Below are 16,147 nucleotides of genomic sequence, written 5' to 3'. Positions count from 1 at the left end.
GATCCATCAATATTCTTCATGAAGCGAATGGAAGCCTTGAAGAAGGCAGCAGAAGAGCCTTTGTATGACGAGTCGAAAGGTTGTACCAAAGAGTGGTCGACACTACGGGCTGTTCTTCAGTTTTTGACGATTAAGGCTAGATATGGTTGGTCCGATGCTAGTTTCAATGATTTATTGCGTGTACTTGGAGACCTTCTTCCTAAGGAGAACAAAGTGCCTGCTAACACGTACTATGCAAAGAAGCTAGTCAGTCCACTTACGATGGGTGTTGAGAAGATCCACGCATGTAGAAATCATTGTATTCTATATCGGGGTGATCAGTATAAAGACTTAGACAGTTGTCCAAACTGTGGTGCTAGTAGGTACAAGACGAATAAAGATTATCGAGAGGAAGAGAATGCAGCCTCTGTTTCTTCAGGGAGGAAGCGAAAGAAGACGCAAACAAAGACTCAACAAGACAAACGTTCAAAGCCAACTAGCAATATCGAAGTGGACTATTATGCGTTGAGAAGAATTCCTGCATTGGTGATATGGTATCTCCCTGTGGTTGATCGTTTGAGGTGATTGTTTGCAAACCCTGATGATGCGGAACTTATGACCTGGCATGCTTCTGATGAAAGGGAAGATGATGGAAAGTTACGACATCCAGCCGATGCAAAGCAATGGCAAGAATTCGATAAGAAATATCCAGACTTTGCCGAGGATCCACGAAATGTAAGGTTTGCTCTGAGTACTGATGGAATGAATCCATTTGCCGAGAGGAGCAGCACGCACAGCACATGGCCAGTGATCATGACAATATACAACCTTCCTTCATGGTTGTGTCAAAAAAGAAAATATCTTTTGCTAACCATTCTTATTTCTGGACCTACACAACCTGGAGTTGATATGGATGTATTTCTAGAGCCCTTAATGCAAGAGATGCAAATACTATGGGAAGTGGGTGTGAAAATGATCGATGCGTTCTGCAAAGAGACATTCACACTGAGAGCAATTATTATTGTCACAATTAATGATTATCCTGCTCTCTTCTCATTATCAGGCCAGTTCAAGGGAAAGGTTGGTTGTGTAGAGTGCATAGATGGAACATGGCACGTGTCTCTTCCTCCATCTAACAAGATAGTGTACATGAGGCATAGGAGGTGGCTACCGGCAGGCCATAAGTACCGCTTACAAAAGATGAATAAGTACTTTGACAATATGGATGAATCAAAATCTACTGCTCCATCAGGTTATAGTAAAGGGCACAGAGTGTATAAGATAGTTGAGAATGTCAAGTTTGTGTTTGGAAAAAAGACCAAAGATGGGAAACCAAGAAAGGTTGTGAAGGCAAATGAGGGGGACACATTCAAGAAGAAGTCTATTTTCTTTAAGTACTTATCGTACTGGAAAGACTTAGACGTACGACATGCGATCGATGGTATGCATGTTCAGAAGAATGTGCTTGACAGCGTAGTTGGAACTTTGCTAGACATAAAGAGCAAGACCCTCATTAACAGCCGCCTGTACTAATATATTAGTACAGGCGGCCCTTATTAACAGCCGCCTGTACTAATATATTAGTACAGGCGGCGGTCAATGACGCCCGCCTGTGAAAAGATTTTTACAGGCGGTGGTCAATATGGCCCGCCTGTACTAATGTGCTCCAATATAAGTTTTCGCGCGTGGCCCACGAAAATTTCTAAGTCCCGGAGGCGCGAGTTAAGAAATTGGACGCCGTCAGGCTGCCGAAATCCGCCGCCGCTCCTCCACCGCTCGCCGGACCGCCACCGTCGTGAGCTGCCGCCGCCACGCCGCCGAGGGACCTCCACTCCGCCGGCACGCCTCCACGCCGCCGCCGAGGGACCTCCGCTCTGCCGCAGCGAGCCGCCGCCGCCAGCAGCTGCCGCGCCGCGCCGGGAATCCGCCTACGTGCCGCCGCCGCGACCTCGCCGGAACGCCGAGAGGTAGGCCGTGCACACCCGCCACCGCCGAGCTCCGCTCCGAGGCGGCTCCGATCGGTGCGGCGGCGGCTGCCATGTGCGCCGCCGCGCGCGCCCCTCCGAGCGTCGGCGGCGTTGCCTGCTGGGCCTGGCAGGCCCTTGCTGGGCCTGCTGGGCCTGGCAGGCCGCCTTGCCTTTTTTTTAATTAATTAGTAATGTTTTATTAGTGTTTGTTAGGTAATTTTGTTATTAATTAGCTAATTTAGTTAGTACTTTAGTTAGTTAGTAATTTAGTTAGTTAGTAATTAGTTAATTTAGTTAGTTAATTTAGTTAGGGTTTGTTTGCAAAATTTAGGAATGTTTTTTGTTATGGTTTTTTATTAATAGTTAGTAATATTTTTTGTTAGGGTTTATTTAGTAATTAGTTAATTTAGTTAGTTAATTTAGTTAGTGTTTATTAATAATAGGTTTGTTAGTTAATTTAGTAAGTAATTAACGGTTATTTATTCCCTTTATTTAGGGTTTGTGAATTAGTTTAGTTAGTAATTAATGGTATGTACTATGTTTTTTGTTAGGGTTTTTTCCATAATTTAGCTATGTTTTTTCCATGTTAATACTTATATTTCATGCAGATGAGTACTCCATCAAATGCTGAGCAGGCCGATGCCCAGATAGGTACACCGGGATCTGACTCCTCTGGATCCGAACCTTATAGGAGCCCGAGCGTATCACCACGTGAATCTCCTAGAGCTAAGAAGGCCCGTCTTGAGTTGGAACGTGACCCTAATTACGAGCCTGAAGATGAGCCAAATGATGATGAGGTATATATGCTCATAGATTGTCTATACGAGAGAATAATGCATGTGTATGTATGTACCTAACAATTGAATTGACAGGAGGTGTTCTCTCAAGTTGTTGCCGAAATGGAGGTAGAGTCACAAGATGTTCATAAGGACATGGCGCCTCAAACGACCGGGACATCCTCCGAGCGAAGAAGTACAAAGAAAAAGAGTGATCGGGCACGAGGAGATAGAGGAAGGAATAGATTTCCAGAAGAAGTTTATAGGATTACAGAGATTAGCCTGAGCGGAGAGCCCTTAGCACCTCTAGAGGCTATAGGCACGATATGAATAAAAAGTGGCTGCAGAAGGGGCGGGACCCAACGAAGCGGTACCCTATCACAGCAGAACAGTGGGCATGTTTTAGTGTCATAAAAACTCCGACGACTCCAAGGCTAAGAGCCAAGCCGCCTCAAGACTTGCGAAGAAGAACAAGTACCACCACCACCTCGGCACTGGCGGTTACAAGACCAAGATTCCTAAATGGAGGGCAGAAGACAAAGCAAAGAGGAGAGAGGGCAAGTTGGCATTGACAGATATAGTGCCAGAACAAAGTGCGAATTGGCTTCGCGCTCGGAAGGCAAACACTGAGAGCGATGAGATCTCCTGTCCCGATGAGATCAAGCCAGTTGCCGAGAAGGTTTTGGAAGCAACAAACCTGGAAAAGACAGGTGCCTTCAAGTCACAGAGGGAGAGGGACAGCCTTTCCCATGCTCTAGGTAACAAAATTATATTTTCCATTTTGTTCGAGTAAAATAGAAATCGACACTGACATTAAATATCATGTTGTAGGTAACCCTGAGCATCCAGGTCGTGTACGGGGTGTCTCATCCAGAACCACCTGGAAAGAAGGGTTTGGTGAAGAGTGGAAAGGCATGTATAAGAAAAGAGAACGACATAAGGAGCACATGAAGGATTTTTTTGAGCAGCAGGCTGCCAAAAAATTTAGGGATTTGATGGAAGACTTCGTTAAAAACCCTGATCCTGAAGTGATGAAGCGGTTGGCGAGAGCAGTGTCTGCTCAACAGATGTCATCACAAGCTCCTTCATATATGCAGCATGTCCCAGCTCAACCCTTGGGTAGCCAGGAGATGGCCACACAATCTATGCCCTTTCCAAGCAGTATAGCGTCAACATCAAATCAGGACCATTATCCAGTTGACGATATTGATAAACCTTGGCCTTGCTCATTGTTAATTGGATATGGCCTTAGGAATCAGCATACAAAGCAAGTGGCCACAGGCAATGCCATCCCTGGACGTAGGTTCCATGGTGTCGAGATGCAAGATGCATAATGCAGGGTGGAAGTGTTGACGGTCGAGAGTGGATATGAAGACGACTTCATTGACATCCCGACCTCTGAGGGTATAGAGAAGCTTGGACAAGCAATCAAGAACTTCATACAATGGCCGAGACGGTACGTAAGGTTGATTGATCCACCAACAGCACCCTCTCCACCAGTGCATCAAGCATCCTAAGAGGCCGAAACAAGTCAACAGCCAGCATCGCCAATGCATGCCCCAGCATCCCCGTATATTTATGAGCCACCGTCGTCATCCCCAATACATGATATGTCATTCTCGCTGGATGAGCTCGAGGGGCCAGCCAAGAACATGCCTGAGCAGCAGACTCCGCCAGCCAAGAAGGACACAACACCAGAGAAGGAGGTAGAGCAAACTCCCCCGCCACCACCAAAGCAGAATGAAGATGAGCAAACTCCCCTGCCACCACCAAAGCATAAGGAAGCAGAGCAAACTCCCCCACAAGCACCGGCCTCCAAGAAGGCAAAGAAATTTCCAATTCCAAAATTGGTTTCTCCCTATGAGCCAAAAAAGGGGAAAGCAGCAGGCACAGTTCTATTTCTGAAAGGGCTTGGAAAGCAGCGGACGGCACGAGTCGTTGAGCTCGAACCGTCACAGAATAAGGAAGCCGCCAGCCAAGCAACTAAAGCCGTGCCACCAACAAAGGAAGCCCCAAGTGGCGATGTACATGTCGAACCGCCATCAAATACACCATTGACCCTTAAGGATATAAGAAAGCCAACGGTTGATGATTATGTCAATGTCCTCCGTAACTATGTGCCCGGAAGGCCTGTGCTGCAATGGACGGTGCTTGAAAAGGGTCCATGGACGATAAAAAGGTTTCATGACTGGTACATGAGAGCAGTGAATGCTGGCCTGCATGCAGTTAGTGTTGACATACCAGCAGACGTGTTTGCTACTGGCAAGGATAAAAGCGGGGCATTTGTTACCTTCGAGGACATGCACCTGCTGTTGAACTATAGGAAACTTGACGTCCAACTCATTACAATCTGGTGCCTGTAAGTATCACTCATGCACACACATTGTTATTATTAAATTTGGAATGTGATAAACTCTAATATGTGGATGTTGTATGTAGTTTGCAAGACCACGAGCAGAGATCGTTAACTACAGGATCGATGGTCGGTTACCTGAGTCCAATCAGGTTACAAGAAAATATGCACAAATTTGTACTTACAAATGAAGATAGAGCAAAGATAGAGAAGGACAAAACACCAGAACAAGTTGTAGAAGCTGTAAAGGAATTGCAACGAAAATACGAGGACAAATATGCCCTCTATCTCGGTAGAGCAATGCTGAGATATAAGTACAGGGATTTTATATTGGCACCCTACAACTTTGGGTAAGCGTGACCTCGTATACGTACTTCAAATTATCGTGTTAACCCTAAGTACATGTGTCGCTCACTCGTTTATTCATGCAGTGACCATTGGATTGTTTTTTATATTTATCCATTCGAAGGGAAGGTGCTTGTCCTAGACTCCTTACATTATCCTCCTCAGTCGTATCAAACATTCCTGATTCATTTAGAAAGGTGAGCCAACATGCAACCACATCCGTACTTATATGAATTAGAGTTTCTAAATAACTATAGTGTTTTATATTCGATATCTACAGGGCATGGCGGTTTTATAAGAAGCAAAAAGGACCGGTCGACGCTGCCCGCTCAGATCCTAGTGTGCCATTGACGATACAACACCATTATCCGGTAAGTTGTCCGAACACATATCATCATATAAATAATACACAAGGCATGACAATTTTATTTTAATCTTTTGCTCATTAATTACATAGTGCCACAAGCAACCACCTGGATCGGTCTACTGTGGATACTATGTGTGTGAGTTCATAAGGCAGCGGGGACGATACGTCAGGGACAAAAATATGGTAAAAAATATCTATGTATGAAGTTTTCTCATTAAAGTTGGAAATATTAATATTGGACATGTGTCAATGATGCTTTTAAACTTTGTTTCTAGCCGAGAAGCAAAGGAAAGGACGTGCCATTCACTCCAAAAACTATGGAAGATATAGTAGCAGACTTGTGCGGTTTTATTATGAGAGAAATAATTCCAAGTACCGGATCATATTTTTATGAAGCCGGTGATTTAGCAAGTGAAAGATTTAGAGCGCTGACAGACCTAGCAGGTCTAAACTTGAAACGAAATGACATGTAAACACCAAATGGTTGAACTCATAACATGAAATGACGTGTATTATATGTAATTTTATGCTTGATGTTTGATTTCATGTGTACACATCTGTAATATTTATGTGTTGTATGTATGATGCAATTTTATGGTTCATGTTTGCATATCTTATATATATATATATATATATATATATATGTGTGTGTGTGTGTGTGTGTGTGTGTGTGTGTGACAAATATAGTACAGTGTGGAGGCAAATATTAAAATTTGAAATAAAAAAAATAATTACACAGGCGGCACACAGAGTGAGCCGCGTGTGAAAAATGGGTTTTCACAGGCGGCTGACAAAGTGAGCCGCCTGTGTAAATAACTATTTACACAGGCGGCTGACAAAGTGAGCCGCCTGTGAAAACCCTTTTTTCACAGGCGGCTCACAGCCCGCCGCCTGTACTGTGGGCCGATTAGTACTGACCCCTAGTACAGGCGGTGGACTTGGCCTCCTGTATAAATGCCTCTACCACCGCCTGTGAAAACGTTTTCTGTACCAGTGGGGTGACAAGAACCAACTATTATAGTCTTGTGCCATGGAGTTCTTCGCTTACAATGGATGACCTTTCATTATCCATTTACATTAATAATGTGGAACTGGTGTCAACGTTTTAAACTATTTTTGCAGTAAATAGGCAAGACATGCCGTTTAAATGTTGGTTGTGTTTGTATTATTTGTGGACTGATGCCTCTTTTATGAAGACTGTAGGCAGAACATCTCCATTATCTAAAACTTCCTCAAAAATCTAATAATAACACATATTTGTGTAGCGGATAACGGCCTTGCTGGTAATTAACAGGCACATGATCTGGCCAATGAATTGAACGGTGCTAACTAACTGATGGATTGCAGTTGTCCAGCATCAGTGACGGCATTTCATTTTTCAAGGTACAGGGGATGGTTATTGCAAAAAATACTAGATGGGCTCCAACTACTTCAGGCCAAAAGATAAACTTTTGATACTACTCTTCATCGCAGCGATCAAATTAAGGGACGGAGAGAGCAAAGCCTGATTCTAGCATGGTCGATCCTAACAAAGCTAATTGCTTTGTCATCGTAATTGTCGCAGGGCATCACTTGGTAGTAAAAAATTCTATAAAACGCGGCAACCATCCACAGGCATCCATAGCCAAAGCATCATCTGTTATGTACACACACACACACGAGGGCTGAGGGAGGGAGTGCAATATGGCTGGTGCAATAGTGAGTGCTTCAACCGGTGTGATCAGCACCCTGCTTCCCAAGCTCTCCATGTTGATACAAGATGAATACAAGCTTTCGAAAGCTGTAAAGGAAAAAATAGCATTTTTGAAGGATGAACTAAGCAGCATGCAGACTCTACTTGTGAAGCTGGCCAACAATGAGGAGAAGAAGTTGGATGAGCAGCTGAAGGATTGGAAGAACAAGGTGTGCGAACTGAGCTACGACATTGAAGACTGCATCGACCTCTTCATGCACAAGGTGAGCAAAGATGCTGCTGAAGCAACCAACCTTATAACGAAGACAATAAGTAGGATTAAGAAGATATGGTCACACCACAAGATGGCAGCCCTAATCGACGAACTCAAGGCTCGTGTTGAGGAAGAAGGTCATCGTCGCAAGAGGTACAAGTTTGATGATGAGACTGCTAGACAGGTCCTCCAAATTGATCCCCGACTCCCAGCACTGTATGTGGAAGCAGAGAGACTTGTCGGGATTGATAGTCCAAGAGAGGAGATCATTGAGTGGCTGAAGAATGATTCCTATGGACAACAACTCAAAGTAGTATCTATTGTGGGTTTTGGAGGTCTTGGCAAGACAACTCTTGCAAACCAGGTTTATCAGAAAATCAAAGGTCAATTTGATTGCTCATGTTTTGTACCAGTTTCACGGAATCCAAACATAGCAAAAATACTAGCTAATATGCTCAAAGAACTAGTGAGTTCTGTTGACCCAACGGATGACGAGCGGCAACTTATAGACAAGCTTAGAGCATTCTTACAAGATAAGAGGTACGTATAAAAAATGGCATTTAGCTTTTTCTTCATCCTTTGCCCCTGTTAGTATTTATGCATATGCTTATTTTAGTTACTAAAAAATATTTGTGCTAGTATTTCTTATTTTTAAGATAGTAGAAACAAATATTCCTCCATGTTCAAGGAATAAAAACAAAAAAAATCCCTGCTCACATAGACTTAATTAGTCAATTATAATAAATAATCACTTCCGTACTGCCTCATTCAAAAACCAGCTTGCATGTTTTTTTGGTAGCAAGTATTCCTAAAGATGGGAACTTCTAACAGTGTATAGGTTTTTCTAAAGGCCAACTTTTGATTTTAATTTGGGTCATAGAAATGTCTTTAACAAAATACAGTGCAGAGATCTTTACTACTTAAAACGAGTGAGTTGGTTGGTTCTACACCGCAGGAGTCTCTACATTGGATTTGTATGTATGTATGTTTCCACAAAAGAGAGGTGTGTGTTTTGCTTAATGATCAACTAGAAGTGTTGCATTTAGTTTTGAAAATAATCATTTGGTGAACAATAATGGGATGACTATAGAACCATCACTTGTTAATGAACATCTACAATAAGCATATGCACCTAGCTAGTTTTTAGTTGTCCCTATCTTGTAAATGCTGTAAACCTGGCACTGGTTTATTTAACTACAAAGGCCACATCTTTATAATCAATGGTATAGTGTCAGTTTTAGAAACCGACCCCTAAAAGCCGTTTTTTATGGTGAGTAATAAAAATCATTTATGAGTAGTGTGCCTGGCCATGTCTGTTGGCTTCTTTAATTAGCACCGTTGGTAAAGCACTTGTGATGCAACATATATGTATTATATTGCAGCAAGCATTACCTCCTGCAGTTGTAAACTTTAAGAAGATGTTACTGTAGTAAATGGTGAGGTCATTTTAATTTGTTCGCAAAGTTATAATTTCTTAGTTTCAGAAATTTTAGTGTTGAATAAAATAAAATTAATCCCAGCTTGATGATATACATGACTAGAATTGCATTTGGGTATATCGGCAGAAACTAGAAATTAATCATGTCACCATGAGGAACACATTTCCACTGTTTGAAACTTTTGAGATCACATTGTTAGGTTAGATGGGGTGGGTGGTCCTGAGGCTGTGGGTGTATGGCATCATAGCAAATGATGCACATCTACTTTTGAAATGCAAATATGCTAATGTCAAACTACGTTTGTTTCAAAAAAAAAAACTATGCACCATTTGGTGGCAAAGAAAGGTAGCAGGACTACGTGATACTAGTGCTAACATTCATTACAAATATGTGTAGGTACTTCATCATTGTTGATGATATATGGAGCACACAAGCGTGGGAACTTATCAAGTCGGCTCTACCTGAGAACAATTTAAACAGCAGAATAATTACAACCACAAGAATTACCAACGTGGCCACATCATGCTGCTCCAGTTTAGTAGGATATGTCCACAGCATCCAACCTCTAAGCGAGCAGCAATCCCAGCAATTATTTTTCAACAGGGTTTTCTGCGATGCGTCTACATGTCCTCCTCACTTAGAAGAGATATCCCATGGAATCCTTGAAAAATGCCATGGTTTGCCATTAGCTATTAGGGTAAAATATAATTTACACCCTCCAACTATCGCCAAAGTATAGATTTCAACCTCGAACTTTAAAACCGGATAACTTTGGCCCTCCAACTCTTGAAAAAGTTCAACTTTCATCCTTCTGGGCGGTTTTGCGTATAAACAGTACTTTTGATATTCCCAGGAGGCGCCGAAATTTTATATTATTTTTTTATGCATCTTAACGTCCTCAAATGAAAAAACTCAAAACTACAAAGTTGTAGATCTCATTGAGAGCTACAACTTTGATATAAAAAGTATTTTCATTTAACTCCATACAAATAATATATTAGTGCTCTAATGCGGCAAGCGCTAGTTGGCGATTATTATGGTGCTGAAATTTTCTATTATTTTTTCGAGCATCTTACTGTCCTCAAATGAAAAAACTAAAAACTACAAAGTTGTAGATCTCATCGAGGTCTACAATTTACATATAAAAATTATCTTCATCCGCCATCGTATTGAAGGGTTTTCTATTTTTTGAAATTAGAGTCTCATCACGCGTAAAATACTTTTTATACCAAAGTTGTAGCTCTCAATGAGATCTACAACTTTGTAGTTTTGAGTTTTTTCATTTGAGGACATTAAGATGCATAAAAAAATAATATAAAATTTCGGCGCCTCCTGAGAATATCAAAAGTACTGTTCATACGCAAAACCGCCCAGAAAGATGAAAGTTGAACTTTTTCAAGAGTTAGAGGGCCAAAGTTATCCGGTTTTGAAGTTCGAAGTTGAAATCTATACTTTGGTGATAGTTGGAGGGTGTAAATTATACTTTACCCTAGCTATTATCACTATAGCGAGCCTGCTTGCTGGGAAACCCACTAAGGATCGATGGGAGCAAGTGTACAATTCTATAGGTTCTGCTATTAGTCACCAAGGAATGAGAGAGATAATTCTTTTCAGCTATTATGATCTCCCACATCATCTGAGGACTTGCTTGCTATATCTCAGTATGTATCCAGAGGATTTTATGATTGAGAGAGAAGAGCTAACATGGAGGTGGATAGGTGAAGGGTTCGTCATGGAAGTGAGGGCTCAAACAGTGGATCAAGTTGCTGAGAATTACTTTAATGAGCTTGTGAACAGAAGTTTGATCCAAGCAATAGACATCCAGTATGATGGCCGGGCAAAAGCTTGTCGAGTGCATGATATGGTGCTTGAGCTTATTGTTTCACTGTCGGCAGAAGAGAATTTTGCCAGCATTGTGGAAGGGCAAAGCTATAGTGGTGGTGGTCACAAGATTCGCAGGCTCTCAGTACAAGATGAACATGTGGGAGATGCAGTGATGCAGGATATTATAGACAAGTGGTCGCAGGTTCGTTCGATGAGCTTTTATGGATTGCATGAGCAGGAAATTCCTTGTTTGCAAGAGCTGAATTCTTTGAGAGTACTGGTTTTCTTTGATGTCGATCTTGGTAACCAACACATTAAAAATATTGGAAGCTTTTCCCAACTGACGTTTTTGAGCATTGGTTCAGGATCTATTATTACTGAGCTTCCAGAGGACATCGATGACATCCGTTATCTGCAGACACTGGATATACGTGACAGTAGAATTAAAAAATTGATACCATCCATAGGCCGTTTGCAAAAATTGGTGCGCCTACTTGTAGATGATTTAGTAGAATTGCCCAGTGAAGTTGGAGATTTAGAAGCCTTGCAGGAGTTGTCATTTGGGGCGGTTTGCTCCATAAAAGTAGTGGAAGCCCTTAGACGTTTGGTCAACTTAAAGTTGCTTGGCATAAGTTTGTATTACAGAAGAGAGCATGGTGGTGATACCGATAAGAGATTGTACAAGGAAGCTTTGAAGTCATCTCTCGCTGTTATGGGTCAAAATGGGCTTCAAACACTAGAAATTGGCAATAATTTTTTCCTGAGAGAGGAACTGATGGATATACTATGCTGCACTGTTCCATGTCTCCGGAAGCTTGTAGTATGCGGAACTGGTATAACTCGCATTCCAAAGCAGACGACATCTCTTGTTAATCTCACCTGTCTTTTTATGTATGTTGACAAGATTAAACAGGAAGATCTCTATGTCCTCGGGAGCATAAGTGCTTTGCTCTTCTCTCACTTATCCACAAGGCATGCCCCTGATGAACGGCTTACCATCAGCAGCCAACAATTCCGGTGCCTCAAGGAATTTGTGTTCTGCAGTAATGATTACGGAGGTGGCCTGGAGATGCTATTCCTACAGGATTCGATGCCAGAGCTCCGAAGGTTACACCTTGAGTTTAGAGCGCATGAAACAGAGTGCAAGATGGGGTTTGAGGTCAGCTTCCAGCACCTTGCAAGACTGGAGCACATAACCGTCAGAATTTTTCGTAATCGTGCCACATGGAGTAGGGTGAAATCTACGGAAGCTGCAATCAGAAATGCGGTCAGCATCCACCCTGGACGTCCCACACTTGATCTGAAGTTTGAGCCCGCGGCCCTTCATGACGAAGAGTAAGGAGAGGGAGGTCAACCAGAGTCGGACTATTTTCTCTCACCAGAATGTGCAGTGCAGGAGTTGCAAAGCTACTTCTATTACTTATTTTCCAAAGGACCACTGCAATTGAATCATGCAAATATCATCCTTCCCTGAGTTAAATGCACTATAGGTCCACAAACTTAATTATCAGGAGTGTCACATAGGTCCATAAACTTCCCTCTTGCCCTGTCAGCTGATCACATAAACCTCTTGGCCCTCTTAGCTTGTCCAGTGTAGCCTGAACCGGCCTGGAGGATCACGTAAACAGCTCGTGACGATGACTAGCACTTGAACATACGCAAAAGCACCCCCTCCCCCGCTTCCTCCTCTTTCATAACCGGTCAAGGGTTTCCATCCTCAAGTTCATCGTGCACGAGGCAAAGAGGCAGGTGAGCGGGAGAGGAGACCAAGGGAGCCAATCACCAGCTAGATTGGAGCATCGGACGGTGAAGAAGGGTCGACCTTCTTCCATCTACCATGGGGAATTTGCACGATGGTGCCTATGTGTGAATGCGGAGATCTAGCTGTGGTTGAAGATTCCTTTGTTTCTGCATAGTTCGTATGTGGCAACAAAAATGAGGTAAGTAAACCAATCTTGTGTTAGTGTAAATTTGAGTTCTTTGTATGTAATTACTTATGTACCTATTTGTTTTCAAGAGAGTTCATAAACCCGGGGTCCCTCGGGGACTAGCTTCTGCGCCAAGGCTCGGCTCAAGAGTCTAAAAACAACAGGGCAAAGGGGCGGTCCAGCAACCGACCGAAAGGCCAGGCCCAAGAAGAGCAACGCCCGCTCGTCAGCTACTTCGGCCCACCTATCCGACCGGAGCACTCGATTCGGGCTCCAGCCGTCTCCGGACGGCCTCTCCGATCGGAAGGCCTGCCTCGAGCCCTACTTCCGACTCCGACCCCGCGTCCCTCCGACCGGGGCTCGGAACCCTGCTCACCGCTCTTCTCCGACCGGCGCACTCAGAGCCGACTGGAGCCATCCGACCGGGGACGCCCGTTCGGCAGGAACCAGAAGACGTGCGGAGAAAGGCAAGGCAAGGCTCACAAGTCAAAACCACTGTACCAGGGACCATCCCCTGCACGGAACAGTACTCTGCAGCCACCCTGACACAAACAGTATTGTAGGGGCCGCTAAAACTCCCATACGATAAGGCCCCCCGCGTGTCTCTGGACATCGATAGCGGTATGGATGTCAGGATTTACCGTACCGGGTGAACATAGCGCGACTCCTCACATGCCTCTAGGTATCAAACAGTATTTGCTGGTACCTACGTCCACCATCCCTGAAAAAGGCAGCACGACCTCCCGTGTGCATCTGACATTCAACAGCGACAGCAACAGTGTTGTAGGCGCCTACCACTATCTTGTACCCACCGGTGTGGGCAACAAGGCTCGGTAGGCATGGGCAACAAGGCTCGGCAGCATACGTACCCTCACCCTCTCACTTGTAAAGCCATCCCCTTCATCTATAAAAGGGGGTGCGCTTCCTCCAACAAGGAAGACCGACCGAATGATCCAAGCTCAGTTCCTTTAGATTTATTAGTCCAATAGCTCACAATGACAGAACCACTAGGTTCAGAGCTCAAGCACATGCTTGAACACTTAGCTCATAGCGGAGTCCCCGTCGCTCTCGGCCGTTCCGACCAGAGCCAACCGGGCCTCTCGTACACCCCATCTTTCTCCTTCTCGTTTGTAACCTCACAGCAAACTTCGAGCACATAGGCTCAGGAATAAAGTCACCAACCGACCCCAACTGGACGTAGGGCACATTGCCCGAACCAGTATAAATCCTATATCATTGAGTGCTATGCCACCTCCGATCATAATGTACAGCAAAACTACAAATATTCACTAGTTGGTCACATTCTGCAGCGACAATTGGCGCCGTCCGTGGGGAGGACGCTGTACGTTCAACACTTTTTTGGTCATCGGATGGTCCATTTTTCTGCCACCCCCGCCATGGCGGGCTCGGGCGATACGATTCGCCTCAACTCGTTGGAGTTTCCCGCACTCTCGCCCGCCGGGATGTGGGTTCCACCCGTCTTCGAGCCATCCCAGGCATTCCTCTTCAGAAGCCTAGACTTCGTCGCCGACCGGCTTGGCGTACTCCACCTCCGTGAGAAAGCTCGCGACCCGGCACCCATTGGAGGGACGTCCTCCATCAACTCTGGGACGCGCGACTTCGACGACGCGGCATCTGCGCTTCATTCCGAGCAAACTCTCCGCTCAAACCCCACTGTAAGTAATATGTGTACTACTATTTGCTCTTTATTTACTATCTCCCACCAATCACCTAGAGGTAATGTACCGCACATGCCACAAACACCGTACGATCGGTTCCCCTACGGCCTCGCGTCCTCCACGGACGCATATGCTTAGGGGCTCCGAAGGATGCTGGCACCATCCCCCCTCACGTCCGAGTTCGTGGGAATGGCAGGCTACGTTCCTACCATTTCCCATGAACTCTCGGATGGTGAGGGCGAGAGCGATGGTTCCAGCATCGGTGACGTGGCACCCCCACCACCGTCCGTCCTAGGAGTGCGCTATGGCGGACGCTCCAGGACAGCCGCCGGTGGTTGTAGAGTCTGCGCAAACACACACCCCTCCGGACCCACGTGCGGGGGCCCTCGCGTCTGCGCAAGCACACGTCGAGGAATTACGACAACGATGGTAGAACCAGCCGCCGCCTGCGCCGGCGCCATCAGTACGGCCTGTTGCGCCCCATGCACATGGCCCGGTGGGCGAAGCCCGGGGTCGCGCCCGTCAGGTCAAACATGACATCATGAATGAGGGGAACGATCTCCCTCAATTCACCCGAGCTGGCCAGAACATCGCCGCTATGGCAATGCTTCTGCGCGGCGTTCCCGAGCCCGCCGACCCTAGGAGCGGTCAGTCTACCAGAACCTCCAGGTTCTAGTAGAAGCCACCGCCGTCCAACAGGTGGAAAGCTCTGCGTTGCGACTCCGACCCACGCCCTCTCTCCCCATTGGGGGGATGAGGATGCACCAGACAGATCGCTCCATTCGCTCGCCGCCACAGCCGTAAGGCCCGGCTTGGGGTGCGGCAGTCGCACCATAGTCCAACCTGGCGCCTACTCCACACCAACCGTCAGTACACGAGCAGCCCAATCCGCACCAGGACGCTCGCAGCGTCATCGGCAACCGGTGTCAGGCTCGACACGATAACGATGTCCACCATACGGCAGTAGGCGACATGGACCCTAGCCAAACCATCGAGGGAACTGGTGAAATGCGCCCTAGGCGCGGTCACTGGCCAGACGACCAAAGCCCTAGCCCTGATGGCCCGGGGCCATGGGCCTTCAACTGGCGTATCCGAAGAGCACCGTTCCCACAGCGTTTCTGACTGCCCACCAACATCACCAAATACACTAGGGAGACCAACCCAGGCATTTGGCTCGAAGACTTCCGGCTCGCTAGTCGGGCCAGAGGAGTGGATGATGACTATTTCATCATCCAATATCTTCCCATTTGCGTGGGGGAACATGTTCGGGCATGGCTTGAATTCCTTCCACATGACAGCATCCGCGACTGGGCGGGCCTGAAAAGGGTCTTCATCGGGAATTTCCAGGGGACGTATGTCCGCCCAGGAAACTCCTGGGACCTCAAGAGCTGTCAGCAGGAGCCCAACAAGTCCCTACGGGACTACATCCGTAGGTTCTCCCAATGATGCAACTCCCTCCCCGATGTCGTCGATGTAGATGTCATCAGCGCGTTCCTCTCTGGGACGAACTGCGAGTCCCTGATCCACAAGCTAGGCTGCTTGAA

The 16,147-nt window shown here is 45.6% G+C and overlaps 1 protein-coding gene and 1 long non-coding RNA gene across 2 annotated transcripts; both read left to right on the top strand.

Moving 5' to 3' along the window:
• Positions 1–5,756: 5,756 nt before the first annotated feature.
• Positions 5,757–6,111, top strand: LOC136506096 (uncharacterized). The gene is made up of 3 exons (XR_010771397.1): positions 5,757–5,791; positions 5,878–5,970; positions 6,063–6,111. It is a non-coding gene; the product is annotated as an uncharacterized lncRNA (long non-coding RNA).
• A 1,359-nt stretch (positions 6,112–7,470) lies between these two features.
• LOC136503733 (disease resistance protein RGA5-like) lies at positions 7,471–12,335 on the top strand. Its single transcript, XM_066498720.1, has 3 exons — positions 7,471–8,273; positions 9,569–9,856; positions 10,661–12,335. The coding sequence occupies exons 1-3, from the start codon at positions 7,471–7,473 to the stop codon at positions 12,333–12,335; spliced, it is 2,766 nt and encodes a 921-aa protein (XP_066354817.1).
• The last annotated feature ends 3,812 nt before the right edge of the window (positions 12,336–16,147 follow it).

This window comes from Miscanthus floridulus, chromosome 14, assembly GCF_019320115.1.
Source record: "Miscanthus floridulus cultivar M001 chromosome 14, ASM1932011v1, whole genome shotgun sequence".
Classification (NCBI taxonomy): Eukaryota; Viridiplantae; Streptophyta; class Magnoliopsida; order Poales; family Poaceae; genus Miscanthus; species Miscanthus floridulus.
The sequence above is the reverse complement of the archived record's forward strand: the minus strand, read 5'-3'. Positions and strand labels throughout refer to the sequence as shown.

Bases quoted from the DNA above. Each gene is read 5' to 3' on its own strand.
- LOC136503733 (XM_066498720.1), top strand. From the start codon at position 7,471: ATGGCTGGTGCAATAGTGAGTGCTTCAACCGGTGTGATCAGCACCCTG. The intron at 8,274-9,568 runs GTACGTATAAAA...AAATATGTGTAG, and splicing joins GCATTCTTACAAGATAAGAG to GTACTTCATCATTGTTGATG. The intron at 9,857-10,660 runs ATTAGCTATTAG...ATTATACTTTAC, and splicing joins GAAAAATGCCATGGTTTGCC to CCTAGCTATTATCACTATAG.